This window comes from Euleptes europaea, chromosome 8, assembly GCF_029931775.1.
Source record: "Euleptes europaea isolate rEulEur1 chromosome 8, rEulEur1.hap1, whole genome shotgun sequence".
Lineage (NCBI taxonomy): Eukaryota > Metazoa > Chordata > Lepidosauria > Squamata > Sphaerodactylidae > Euleptes > Euleptes europaea.
In genome coordinates, this window is record NC_079319.1 from 24,231,735 (window position 1) to 24,245,444 (window position 13,710).

Consider the following 13,710-nt stretch of genomic DNA (forward strand, 5'->3'; position numbering starts at 1 on the left):
TGATGATTTTCTTCCTGCTGTTCCTGGAAAATAGCTTGTTCATTCTGGGTGGTTCTGGGGATGCACAGGGAGGAATCGAGATGTGCGGCAGAGTGATGAGAGTTAGAAGATGATGAAAGGTTGTAGCAAGAAAGGAAATGAATGGAGAGGGAGGTCAAGTTGAATCATCTTGTATGGGCGCAATCAGTACATTTGCAAGTGCACAAAAATCGCCAGTGCCCATCTGGCTTCCCAGGACTTTTGGCATGCAGCTCCCTACAGTAGTACCATGGAGAAACTCCATGGTTGCACAGAAATAATGAAGTTAAATAACAGGAAATGAGAAGACTGTGAAGAATCATTTCATAGCGAAAGGGGAGCTCGAGTGCAACCACAAGCTCTCCAAAGCTTCCCAGGCATTACACTTGTGAAGGATGGGCCAGATGTGACAATCAAGAGACACTGAACAGTCTAGTATAGATGGAGAAGCCATGGGTGAAAGGTCCAGAAACATCAACCCCTCTGCACACCGAACAGCCAATGGCAGCGCTTCTCTCCCGGATGAGAGATTCGTGCCATTTTCTCACTCCAGCATACAACAGAGGGGTAGTAAACACATCCACACAGACAGGAAGAATTTATTATTACATAATATAAACATTATATACAGCAGGTTAAAAACGGATGGAGGTTTGCTTACAAATGACATGCCCTCTGAGTGCCTGACTTAACAGTCCCCATTGCCCTGGGAGGGGGAAGCACTTGGAGATCTGTGGCTAAGCTCCACCTCATGCTCAGCACTAGGTGGAAGTTTTGTGCAGGTGGACGCCATCAGCCACTGTCCCCATCATTACCTCTGCGTGAATTGTATTACCAAACCTTCTAGCGATTTATTTCGGAGGGCGCAATTGCGCTTGTATTGTCCCAGCTGGACGAACATGATGCCTCAGATCTGTTTTTTCTTCTATATTAAACAGCTGGTTTATTTTAAGTCACTGTTTCACCCTAGCAGAGGGTGACATGGTGAAGTCCAAGGTCCAATGATTATTTACACAATGCAGAGTGAGGAGCAATAAATAAGGATTAACGAGAAGGTGTGTCAGACTTGTTCCCTGGGGCAACAAGGAATATGGTGGTTTGCCATGAAGTTCCATAATGTCCGCTTTTCTCAGCATTAGGGAGCCATCAGGGCTGTAGAGGAACTGTTCCCTTCCTTAAAATAGGAGCAAGATGCTACACAGGATTAGATCTCCGTCAATGTGACCTTGAAGCCTTCCGCCACACTCTCTATGTTCAGGATGAAAGTGTCTTCATTGGAATAATGTTCAATTATGTTATCATCCATGTTTACCAAGATCCTGGAATTGGGAAGGGATGCATTAGTAACACTTCCTGTTTCAATTATCAGAGGGTAGGTTCAAATGGACTATGGGTCCTCAACGAGGAGAGCCAGCATGGTGTAGTGGTTAAGAGGGTGGTTTGGAGCGGTGGACTCTGATCTGGAGAACCGGATTTGATTCCCCACTCCTCCACATGAGCGGTGGAGGCTAATCTGGTGAACTGGATTTGTTTTCCCACTCCTACACATGAAGCCAGCTGGGTGACCTTGGGCTAGTCACAGCTCTCTTAGAGCTCTCTCAGCCACACAGTAAGGGAAGATGATTGCAAGCCAGTTTGATTCTTCCTTAAGTGGTTGAGAAAGTCGGCATATAAAAACCAACTCTTCTTCTTTTCTGGCACCCGCCAACTGTTTTTAGGAAGTGGGTGGGGCCAGGTCAGATTTTTGCCCAGGAAGGGTTTGAAATTTGGTAACTGGAGATTGGCTGTGCTGATTTTAAAAAACGTTGCTTTGGCAGCAGCTGCCACCACAGCACTAGAGTCTTCACTGTGTGACTGAAGTAAAATTATGGCAATCATTTTGTGGCTGGCTCCTCCTCCATTTGGTGGCAGCCATTTTGTGGTTGCTGCACCCACCATGTGTCAGAATTCCAAAAGTGCCCCCAGACTCAAAAAAGTTGGAGACCCCTGAAATAGAAAGTCAAGGTTGCAAATCCCTATAGGATAAGGTTGCAAATCCCAATGGGTATCATGAATGATTTTTTGAGTGCGTAAATGCTTAGACACAGTGCAACTTCCCGCCCCCTGGAATTTCACCTTCGAACATGATTGTAAGTCGTACAGTATGCCCATTATGGGAATACCATTGCAAATGACATCCTTGTTACAAAATATTGCCTTCCCTGCCAGGACTGCGCACCAATCTGATGCAGCAATATCCACGCTTCAAACCACTGGCTGCACCTAGTGAGAAAACCCGCACCATGACATCCCTATGGGAGGCCTAATGTGAGGCCCAGTGGGGGAGGGGTGAAATAGGAGGTGGCAAACTGAGGTCACACTGCTTGTTTGAGGTATATAACAGCGTTCAGTAATCCAGATTCACTGTGAGTTTCCCAGCACAGTCTGTGCTAGCATAGCCTAGTTAAGCATGATCCAAATGTTCTAATATCTTACCCCTTTTTACTCTTCTTGTAAAGCTTTGTAATCTTCTCAGCTGGAAGGCCGTACTTCTCAGAAATCTGAAATATTTTTTTAAACGCAAACAATGGAAGGTTTTAGGAAAAGGAAGAAAGATACCCAATGCAGTATTACCATATTCAATTAACAAGTGTGGCTAACACAGGCTAAAAAGCACAGACGCTCAACAGGACTTTCAAGGCAGAATGCCAAAGCATGAACCATCATGAGATTCCATCGCCTCACAACGGTTCAACCGCCATCTCTGGTTGTCCATTGCCAGGGCAACCATCACAGGAGCCAAACACTTGTAAGCCAAACCTGTCTGTTCAAACTGACAGTGGAGGCGGCAAATCCCCATGGACCTCACGGACGAGCTTTTGTGTGCAAATAAATGCTTGGACGCAGGATTTGGCCCCGGGACCTTTCTGCCTCTTCCATCAATACAGCTTTGCTGACATAATAAGGAAAAGAGGGTGATTTGCCCCCTTTCCTCTCCCCTCTGCAGCCTGCCGACCCTCATGGGTCCATGCTGGTTTTGCAACCCAAGGAATAAACTTTCCAGGAGTTGGAAAGGACTGACAGGAGAAGGGAATGTGGGAAAGATTTGCGGTCCTTGCATCCGAGGATCAATGGAACCAACCCCTTTCAAACCAGGTGAAATGTACCTGTGCCCCTCAGAGTGCTTCATAGGGATGCTAAAGGAAAGACCTGTATTTGTGATTTTGTCCCTTATAAAAAAATCCTAAAAACGACCAACTGTTTCACAAAACATAAAACATGGATATAAGACTGAAGCAGAAACTGAAGCAAACTTGGCAACCGGGGAACAATTTGGATCCCAAGTGCAAAGCTCAGCTTCCTTGGGCGTTTCAAGCAGATATGTCCAAGCAGACGAATTACAACGACCCATTAATTGACAAACTGCAGAGGTTTTGTGTGGGTGTGTGAAATCTTGTGATTCCTATTTAGGGAGTTGAGCCTGGATCAATAAAGGTACCTGGGAGAAGTTTTGCAGACCAAAAGAAAAGCTACAAAACCATTTTTTGGAAACATTTTGCTTCTCTTTCCCTTGCCCTGTTGTCAGTATTCTTAAGACAGTTTGTTTCATGTAGATAATGCTATACCATTCATCTGTGTTTATGAAGATTTGGAGCAGATAAAGTTACTGCATACAATAGATCACCGATGTGTCCGTTTCAGGACATTGCTGCATTTATTTTGAAAATCTCTACTTTCTTCCTAATTTTGTTAAAGTAGGATGTAATAAACTTGCCTATTGCAGACAGAATATGTCAAAAGAGGTGTATTTGTCACAGATTGTCCTTGGCAAAAGGATATGGAAATTTATCAAAGCAAATATCTTTTTCCTTTACAGGTCAGAATCGAGTTACAACACAATTGAATTACAGACCTGGAAAGGATTAAAGAATCACATACTCAGAAAAATGAGTCAACAGACTGAAGCAAGGTATTTTCAAACTTATTTTTAGCTGTGGTTGGACGTGTGCTCCCCACAAAACAAGGTGTTCATGACTACGAACAGTTCCCCTTTCTCCCTACAAGTTAATAGGGAGAGATGACATTCAGGCTCAATTTTTTTATCTTATTATTTTGGACTTTATGTGTACCATATCTGTGATTTTTTCATGCATTGTAGGGAAATCTTTTTGGAAGTACCTATTACACATTTTTAATGGATGGCTATCCCAGACTTGCAAATAAAGATGTGTAGCTTCCCTACCTATATGTATATGATATATACCTCTAAGTCTCAGATTTTTAAAAAGTCATTTGGGGAATTTTGTAATTGCTGATCTTCTAGATGATACATTAAAGACAAGGCTGAATTATCCAGTCTTCAGAATCGTCTAGCAATTGGCATTTCCTGGACAATGTGGGTACAAAATTTCAGCTACCTAGAAGGTAATGTGGAAGTATGTTAACCATTCTGAGACACCCTCTAGTAAGTCCTAAGCAGTTTACTTATTATTATTAGCAATGGAACTGACAGCTTTTTATTGTTTGCATAGTTCTTATGTGTGTATCTATAAAGTGACGCCAAGTAGCATCCGACTTATTGCAACCCTGTAGGGTTTTCAAGGAAAGAGACTAGCAGAGGTGGTTGCCATTGCCTTCCTCTGAATAGCAACCCTGGTATTCCTCAGCAGTCTTCCATCCAAGTGCTAACCAGGGCTGACCTGCTTAGCTTCTGAGATCTGACGAGATCCGGCTAGTCTGGGCCATCTAAGTGAGGGAGCATAGTTCTTAAACTCAGTTTTAAAAGCAAGAATAATAAAGAACCCAGTACTGGAATGTTTCCGTTTCCTTGGACAAATGTCTCTGACTTCAGGACAACTTGGAATGGAAGACTTCAGAATTGGAATCCATAAAGAAATCAGATTGCATTTTTCAGTTTACTGATGATAATGGCGAGAGGAGATCCTGTTTTACAAAAATTAAATTGTCTCTTTTTGAGATGTACTGCAAGGATGAGATGTTTAGTACTCGGGCCCTCAGAGTGCTTTTTGAATTGTTCATGTGCGCAATCCTTCTAAACATATCTGATGGAGAACTCAGTTGCCTATGAAACCTCATGGCACAACAAACAGTTATTCTCTAAGGTGCCTGTTTGTCTCCAGGAAAAGCATAATGTGAAAGATAAACTTACTGTTCTTTCGGGAAGTGATTATAAAAGGGAGAAGAATCTTTAAAAATGAAAACATATACTCAAGTGTAATGGAAAATTTGAGGGAGGCCACAGATTAGAATGTGATAAACAAGTAAAAATGTGCAAGTTGTAAACACTGAGACTTCCTTTTAGTGGGTATGTACTTCTAAGTCTGAAATCATTAGTACTAAGTTTAAAAAAGTACAGTACTGCCAAGCTCAAGTGTTATATCCTTCTAAGCTTGTTGACGTCACTGGACTTAGAACTCTGCTTAGGATGGCAGCGCAATTGGGCTACAAGGCCAAGGCCTCAGTCCATCGTAAGCTGGTTTGAGTCTGGCCAGCCAGTGAGTGTATGGAAGACTCCTTGGGAACCCAAGAAATGACTCTCTCCATTCCGTGACAGGAGAAAGGTGGAAGAAGAAAAGTGGGCTATAAATAAAATCAATAACACTAAGAGTAATAATATTATTAATAACATTAATATTATTTATTGTTGAGTTTAATTCTGAATTTTTGAACATAAAGAGTTTTTACCAATGCACAGAGGAAGCCATTGTGGTTAAACTAGTGTAAAACTGGTCTACACATGAAGCTGCCTTATACTGAATCAGACCCTTGGTCCATCAAAGTCAGTATTGTCTACTCAGACCGGCAGCCACTCTCCAGGGTCTCAGGAAGAAGGGTTGGTTTTATATGCCGACTTTCTCTACCACTTAAGGGAGACTCAAACCGGCTTACAATCACCTTCCCTTCCCCTCTCCACAACAGACACCCTATGAGGTAGGTGGGGCTGAGAGAGCTCTAACAGCTGTGACTTGCCCAAGGTCACCCAGCTGGCTTCTTGTGTAGGAGTGGGGAAACAAATCCAGTTCACCAGATTAGTGTCTGCCGCTCATGTGGAGGAGTGGGGAATCAAACCCGGTTCTCCAGATCAGAGTCCACAGCTCCAAACCACTACACCATGCTGGCTCTTGCACATCACCTACTGCCTGGTCCCTTTACCTGGAGATGCCGGGGATTGAACCTGGGACCTTCTGCATGCCAAGAAGATGCTCTACACTAAGCCACAGTCCCTGCTCTATATAAATGAGTAGCACAGGAATGCCCGCCTTTCGTTAATTGCATTTTCATGTCTCTTAGTCACCCTTCTTCACAACACATGTACATTAACGTGCTGCCAGAAATGTACAATGAGTAGGGGGGGGGAAGTCACATATGAGATTCCTTGGTTAGTCTTCCTTCATGTTCCAGTAGTAGCCTCTAGGCAGATCTCCTGTGAAAAGTCGCTTCTCATGTTTGAATGCAGAGATCCTTGAACGCAAGGACAGACTTTGCGCCTGCTGCCGAGTGAGACAATCCACCCCCCGCCCCACCCATCAGCACATGAGCAGTGCCTTCCTCTTCACCAGTATAGCTCCTCTATTTGCTAGTGGGGGGTCTGAATCTCAGCACCTTCCTTTCCTCCTTCCTATTTCTATAGGTGATCAGCACTGTCAGAGAGGACAGCACCAGTTATAAGGTCCATGAATGTAGAAGAGGGGAAAAGCAAGAAAAGAGCTTCATGTCTAGAAGCACATACAGGGAACTCTCTTGTATCTCAGAATCTATAGGACCGGACTCAGGGTACACTCTCTGTTTATGGGTTTCCCCCGCCCACATCTACAAGTATAGAGATAGAAGCATGATATACAGCCAGCATGGTGTAGTGGTTAAGAGCGGTGGGTTGGAGCAGTGGGCTCTGATGTGGAGAACCAGGTTTGATTCCCCACTCCTCCATGTGAGCGGCGGAGGCTAATCTGGAAAACAGTGTTGGTTTCCCCACTCCTACACATGAAGCCAGCTGGGTGACCTTGGGCTAGTTACAGCTCTCTTAGAGCTCTCTCAGCTCCACCTACCTCACAAGGTGTCTGTTGTGGGGAGCGGAAGAGAAGGTGATTGTAAGCTGGTTTGTTTGTCCTTAAGTGGTAGAGAAAGTTGGCATATAAAAACCAACTCTTCTTCTTCTTCTATATGTTTAATCCTGCAACTGGCTTCCTTTTTAGTTCAATATTTATTTCACGTACTTAAATCTATGTTTGAACTGTGAAACCGTGAAGATCAGTAGCCCATCATTTTGGACATAGTTCTTTTTGGGTGGGGGGATAAGTATGCATGATAGAATAAACAGTTTCAGGGTGAAAAATCATACTATCTATGAATCCAGGGACATTTGCCAATACAAAGAAACCCAAGAATATATTTTTTCATGTTTTCAGAACTGCTTTGCTATCTCTCCTAGAATGCTCTACCATGTACTTAGAGGAAGCTTTTTCTCCCTCTTCCATAATACTAGAACTCATGCGATCCAATGAAACCGTTGGGAAATAGGTTCAGGACAGACAAAAGGAAGTACTTCTTTACTCAATGAGTAATTAAACGTATAATTCACGGCCAGTGTCCTGAGCTCTGCAGGCAGGCCCAGTCAGGTCTCTGTGGCAGTGCCTTCAGGTCTAGAAAGCATGGCTTGGGAGGGTTGGCAAAACTAGCAGCCTGGAACTGGAGGTGGCACACATGCTAGCACCCGGTGAACGGACTGATCCAGCAAGGCAGCCTTCCCAAGCCTCAGCCTAAATAGGCTGGGAGTTAATCAGGCTTAGCTGCACTGCTGGCAAGTGCGGAGCTCCTGCAGCTGCACTGAGCTGTGGTCAGGATCCTGCGAATAAGTATCATCCTCACTGCCTGGCTCTGAGATGGTGCTGTGCGCTCCCAGCCTGATCATAGTACGCCCACAACTAATGGGCTTATGAACAGCATCAACATTCATGTCATACTACTAGGTCACAGATGACCACCTGCACAGAATCTCAAAGCCAGTGTGGTGCAGTGGTTTGGAGCGGTGGACTCTGATCTTGAGAACTGGATTTGTTTCCCCACTCCTACACACAAAGCCAGCTGGGTGACCTTGGGCTAGTCACACTCTTTCAGCCCCACCTACCTCTCAGGGTGTCTGTTGTGGGGAGGGGAAGGGAAGGTGATTATAAGTTTGATTCTTCCTTAAGTGGTAGAGAAAGTCGGCATATAAAAACCAACTCTTCTTCTTCAAAGGACAAGTGATGTCTCTGGAAACTCCTAAGCATGAGAGTCTCTGGAACTTTCCCAGGCAGACCCTCAATGCCTTTCCTGTCCTCTGCTCCCTCTCTGCTCGCTCAACCTCACCTGCTGCCATTGGATGATGTGTCCTCATAACTCAGTGGGTCATTCTGACAGATTTTCTATTTGCAGGGAGTTTTCTACATAAGGGAGTATTTAAACATGCCGTCCCCTTCACCTGCAATTTGAAGGAGTTCAGCCTTCAGCCTTGAAGGAATTCAGCACCTCAGCCTTCTCCCACCAGTTGCAAATGTAAACCAGGCCTCAGGAAGTGGGCTAGGGAAAATATCTGGGGTCATACAGGAGGGCCAGCACAACCATTTCCCTCTTCTCGTAACTAGCGCAAGACGCACAAATTATGGAAATAAGCAATGCCACACAATTTTTGTTAACAGGCTTACAGGTTGCAGACTTCAGTTCCTTAGGACAGAATTTCAATATGTTTTTTAAATGTGAATGCACACAGCGCTGGTCTTGCTGCTCAGCTGATAAGCCAGTCAAGAAACACTCACGTTGAACAGTGCAATCCTACACAGAATTGAATCCTTTTAAGCCCATTGACTGCAATGGACTCAAAAGGGTGTAACTCTGTTTAGGATTGCACTTAAGGACCTCAATGCTAAAATATCAGGTTCTTCTGGATTGCTGGATTATTGGGCTGAATTAAAAAGGAAAGTTCTTCTTTGACTTGCAAAGGATAAGGGAAGAAAAAATACACTCAGTGCTAGGTTCTCTTATCACATAACCTTGCCAGTAGCCAAAACCAGCTCCTTCATCTCAGAAAGTGAGCCCACAAAGGGTTAAACACAGTTATTCTTGGCCAAAAATCAGCTAATAAAGGATAAACACATCGCTGGTGCAACAAAGAAAGGTTAACAAAGCCCTGCAATATTTTTGTCTACAGAAGTCTGCTGCAAAATTAGATCTTTCCCCACCCCCACTTCTGACATTTAAAGATGTGCACTCCTGAAGAACAAGTTTTAATAAATCAGCTCTGTGGGTCTTGGTGACCTGCAGATAACACTGGATTCAGATCCCGCTTGCCTTTTAGATAAGCAGGGTTTCCAATGCATTTTAAATAGGGTGGCTGTGAGGATGAAAGAGATAAAGAATGGTAAAATTTCCAATCCAGAAACGCTGCCAGTGTGATCTGGGCATGCGCTAGAAGGAAGTGGGTGTAAGAATAAGAGAGAGGAAGCCAAACTAGAATAATAAAATCATAGAGCTGGAGGGGCCATACAGGCCATCTAGCCCAACCGCCTGCACATTGCAGGATCAGCCTAGAGCAACCCTGACCAGCGTTCGTCCAGCCAGCCACACACTCGAAGACTGCTGGAGAGGAGGAGCTCACCACCTCCCTAGGCAACCGATTCCACTGCTGAACTACTCTTACTGTAAAAAAAATTTTTTTCTTAATATCCAGCTGGTACCTTTCTGCCCATAATTTAGACCAGATGTGACGGCATCCTTATGTCCACCCTGAGGATGCTGCTGCCAATTTAAAGTTATTTAAAAATGTTGCAAGGAAAACAGCCATGTGGGGGATGGGGGGGAGTTGTGGTCATTACAGCACTTCCTAAGGTATGGTGGAGAACAAGAGCGCCTTAGCCTGCTGCCCTGTGGGCCTGTTTGGGGGGAGGGGAGGCTACGTAGGTAAGAGCTGAAAAGTTTCACAAAAGTTAGTATCACCAAGTGGCAAGGATTATGTTTTGCCCCTGCTTAAGAGGAGTCGGAGTCCGTATATTTTCTCCCATGTGTGTGTGTGTTAAGTGCTGTCAAGTCGCTTTCGACTCATGGTCCTCCAAAATGTCCTATCATTAACAGTCTTGCTCAAGTCTTGCAAATTTAAAGGTAAAGGTCCCCTGTGCAAGCACCGGGTCATTCCTGACCCTTGGGGTGATGTCACATCCTGACATTTACAAGGCAGACTTTGTTTGCGGGGTGGTTTGCCAGTGCCTTCCCCAGTCATCTTCCCTTTACCCCCAGCAAGCTGGGTACTCATTTTACAGACCTCGGAAGGATGGAAGGCTGAGTCAACCTTGACCTGGCTACCTGAAACCAACTTCCGTCGGGATTGAACTCAGGTTGTGAGCAGAGCTTTTGACTGCAGTACTGCAGCTTAACACTCTGCACCACGGGGCTCCTCTTGCAAATTTAGGGCTTCCATGATTGAGTCAATCCATCTCTTGTTGGTTGGTTCTTGTAGGTTATCCGGGCTGTGTAACCGTGGTCTTGGAATTTTCACGGTTACACAGCCCGGATAACCTACAAGAACCAATGAACTCTGACCGTGAAAGCCTTCGACAACATCTCATGTTGGGTTTTCCTCTTTTCCTGCTGCCATCAACTTTTCCTAGTATGATTTTCTTTTCCAGTGACTCTTGTCTTCTCGTAATGTGACCAAAGTACAACAGCCTCAGTTTATTCATTTTAGCTTCTAGGGTCAGTTCAGGCTTGATTTGATCTATAACCCACTGATTTGTGTCTTTGGCAGTCCACGGTATCCGTAACACTCTCCTCCAACACCGCATTTCAAAGGAATCTACTTTCTTCTTATCAGTTTTCTTCAATGTCCAGCTTTCACACCCATACATAATAATAGGGAATACGATGGCATGAATTAACTTAATTTTGGTGGCCAGTGACACATCCTTACACTTCAGAATCTTTTCTAGCTCCTTCGTGGCTGCCCTTCCCAGTCTCAATCTCCTCCTGATTTCTTGGCTGCAGTCTACCATGTAAGTGCCTAATTGCCATTCATGCCTATGCAGAAATGTAACATGCTACTTGGTTCTCGTAGGTTATCCGGGCTGTGTAACCGTGGTCTTGGTATTTTCTTTCCTGACGTTTCGCCAGCAGCTGTGGCCGGCATCTTCAAGATGCCGGCCACAGCTCCTGGCAAAACATCAGGAAAGAAAATACCAAGACCACGGTTACACAGCCCGGATAACCTACGAGAACAAATGAATTCTGATCGTGAAAGCCTTCGACAATATTTTGTAACATGCTGCATTTGGAGAAACTGGATGCAAAACCTGCCTTCGATCCTTAACATTAGGTGACCCAATCCTCAGCAAAGGAGGTTCTGCAGAGTCATGCAATATCCATCATTGTTTATGAACATCATGATCAGCACAGCATTACCATCAACCTTCATTCTGTTGGGCTCTCTTCCCCCCTCCCCCCTCCATTCTGGTGACAGAGACAAACTTTCTTTTGCTAATCAGAAGAGACCAAGAAAATGAGTTTTAGGCCATCTGCACTGCAAAGGCCAACAGTTAGTAGACGAGGACCAGGGTCAGGTATAATCCTGCACAATCTCATTATGCCCACTGGGGACAATGGCAGCTTTAGAGATAAAGCACCTTCTCCCTTTCCTTAGCTCTCAGACCATTAACCAGGACCTCTCAGTAGTTAATCAAGAGCATTGCAATACAAAGTTTCTGGCTACTTTAGCACACCAGCCTTAAAAAGAATGAAAGCCCACATTAGCATTCTCTGCTGAAGGTTCTTCATTCAAAAGGAGCTGTGTGTGTGTGTGTGTGTGTGTGTGTGTGTGTGTGTGTGTGTGTGTGTGTGAAGTGCCGTCAAGTCGCTTCCGACTCATGGCGACCCTATGAATGAAAGTCCTCCAAAATGTCCTATCTTTGACAGCCTTGCTCAGATCTTGCAAATTGAAGGCTGTGGCTTCCTTTATTGAGTCAATCCATCTCTTGTTGGGTCTTCTCCTTCTGCCCTCAACTTTTCCTAGCATGACTGTCTTTTCCAGTGACTCTTGTCGTCTCATGATGTGACCAAAATACAATAGCCTCAGTTTAATCATTTTACCTTCTAGGGTCAGTTCAGGCTTGATTTGATCTATAACCCACTGATTTGTTTTTTTGGCAGTCCACGGAATCCGTAACACTCTCCTCCAACACCACATTTCAAAGGAATCTATTTTCTATTTTCTTCCTATCAGCTACCTCCTTCCTTATTTGGAAGTATTCCCAGGACTTTTTCTGATCAGCAGTTTATCATCAACAGCAGTTGTTAGCTCATCTGGATTCCCCTCCCCTTTCACCAAATCCAGGAAAAGAGAAATCTTTGCTTTCATTCAAACTTTGGGTCCTACACCTGGAGCCAGAATCTGCCCCTAAGTCATGCCTGCTTGGTGTTGCTATGTGCAGTGAGTTACAGGGTCTGGTTGAATTCAGTCCTGCTCTGAATTGTCTGCGGAACTGTCATCTGCTCAAGGCTATCACTGACCTTTCTTTGGACCACTGCCTTGGGCCCTGATTGTACACACGTCTGTTCTGGTGCAAACCACCTCTGATTGTGTGGGCCTAAGCCCACACACCTACCATGATATTATATGTATCTTACCTAACCTTTAGATTTATTGGCTGCCCAGATGCTTGGTACCTCTAGCACAGGACTCAGATCAGTTCCTTGTACCAGCTTGGATACATATCTGTAAGCATCTGCTACACTCTCCTGCCTCTTTGGCCTCTTGTCTCCCCTTCTTGTGTGACAGTTGTATAGCGCAGGGGGGCATATGGAATATCTGCAACTTAATACAGATTCTAAAATTTGGTATGGGTGCCGTATGTTTGATATTGTGATAACTGCTTGAGGGTGTTCTAATAGTTCCCCTTAATGTAACTATCTCTGATCTTACCATATTAATTGTCTCTGTACTTCTTTCAACGGTATACTAAGAACCTTGACACTTTGACAAATGACCCTTTGTTTGCTGCTTGTGTTAGTCATTGCTCAGGCTGGGCACACAGCCAGGTGAAAAACCTAAGCCAACAGCTCCTAGGAGTGAGTGGTCATGGAAGATTTTCTCTTGTAGACTCAAGCTGCCCTAAGCATGATTTTGGGCCCTTTCTACCACATGAGGGAACCCACACAGCCTCTTATGATTTTGAGGGGCCAGGTTGGTTTTAAATTGGTTTTGAATTGTAAACCTTTCCCTCAGTTGCAAGATGTTCTTAGGGTAGCAAGTGTCAAGGCACATACATTTAACCTAGTTATGGCTTCAGAGAATGGTTTGAATTCTTTTTTTTTTAATGCTTTAAGGTACAAACAGGCTTTCACTGACTAGCCACTAGGTTGGAACCTTTCATACACACAGAACATAAGAAAGGCCCTGCTGGATCAGACCAAGGCCCATCAAGTCCAGCAGTCTGTTCACACAGTGGCCAACCAGGCGCCTCTAGGAAGCCACAAACAAGACAGGATTTCACCCACACCAGCCTACCCTTTCCCAAGAGTCATACTAAATGGTATGAGGTCTTCTCATGACCAGAGACAGGCCTCAGAACCGGGCATTCCGTCCTCTCCCTGAGGTAGAGTTAAACCACTCTACCAGGCAAAGCGACCCTTCAATCTGCTCTCTTGCGGAGGCAGATCCAAACTATGACTGCA

The 13,710-nt window shown here is 44.6% G+C and overlaps 1 protein-coding gene across 2 annotated transcripts in view; it reads right to left on the reverse strand.

The window, feature by feature from the left end:
* Nucleotides 1-1,147: 1,147 nt before the first annotated feature.
* GRHL2 (grainyhead like transcription factor 2) overlaps nt 1,148-13,710 on the reverse strand; it is a 94,037-nt gene continuing 81,474 nt past the window's right edge. For both annotated transcript variants that reach the window (XM_056854277.1, XM_056854276.1), the window contains exons 15-16: nt 2,494-2,558; nt 1,148-1,337 (exon numbers count right to left, since the gene is read on the reverse strand). In XM_056854277.1, the coding sequence (XP_056710255.1) occupies nt 1,223-1,337; nt 2,494-2,558 (180 nt within the window). In that variant the 3' untranslated portion in view covers nt 1,148-1,222. The remainder of the gene's footprint in view (nt 1,338-2,493; nt 2,559-13,710) is intronic.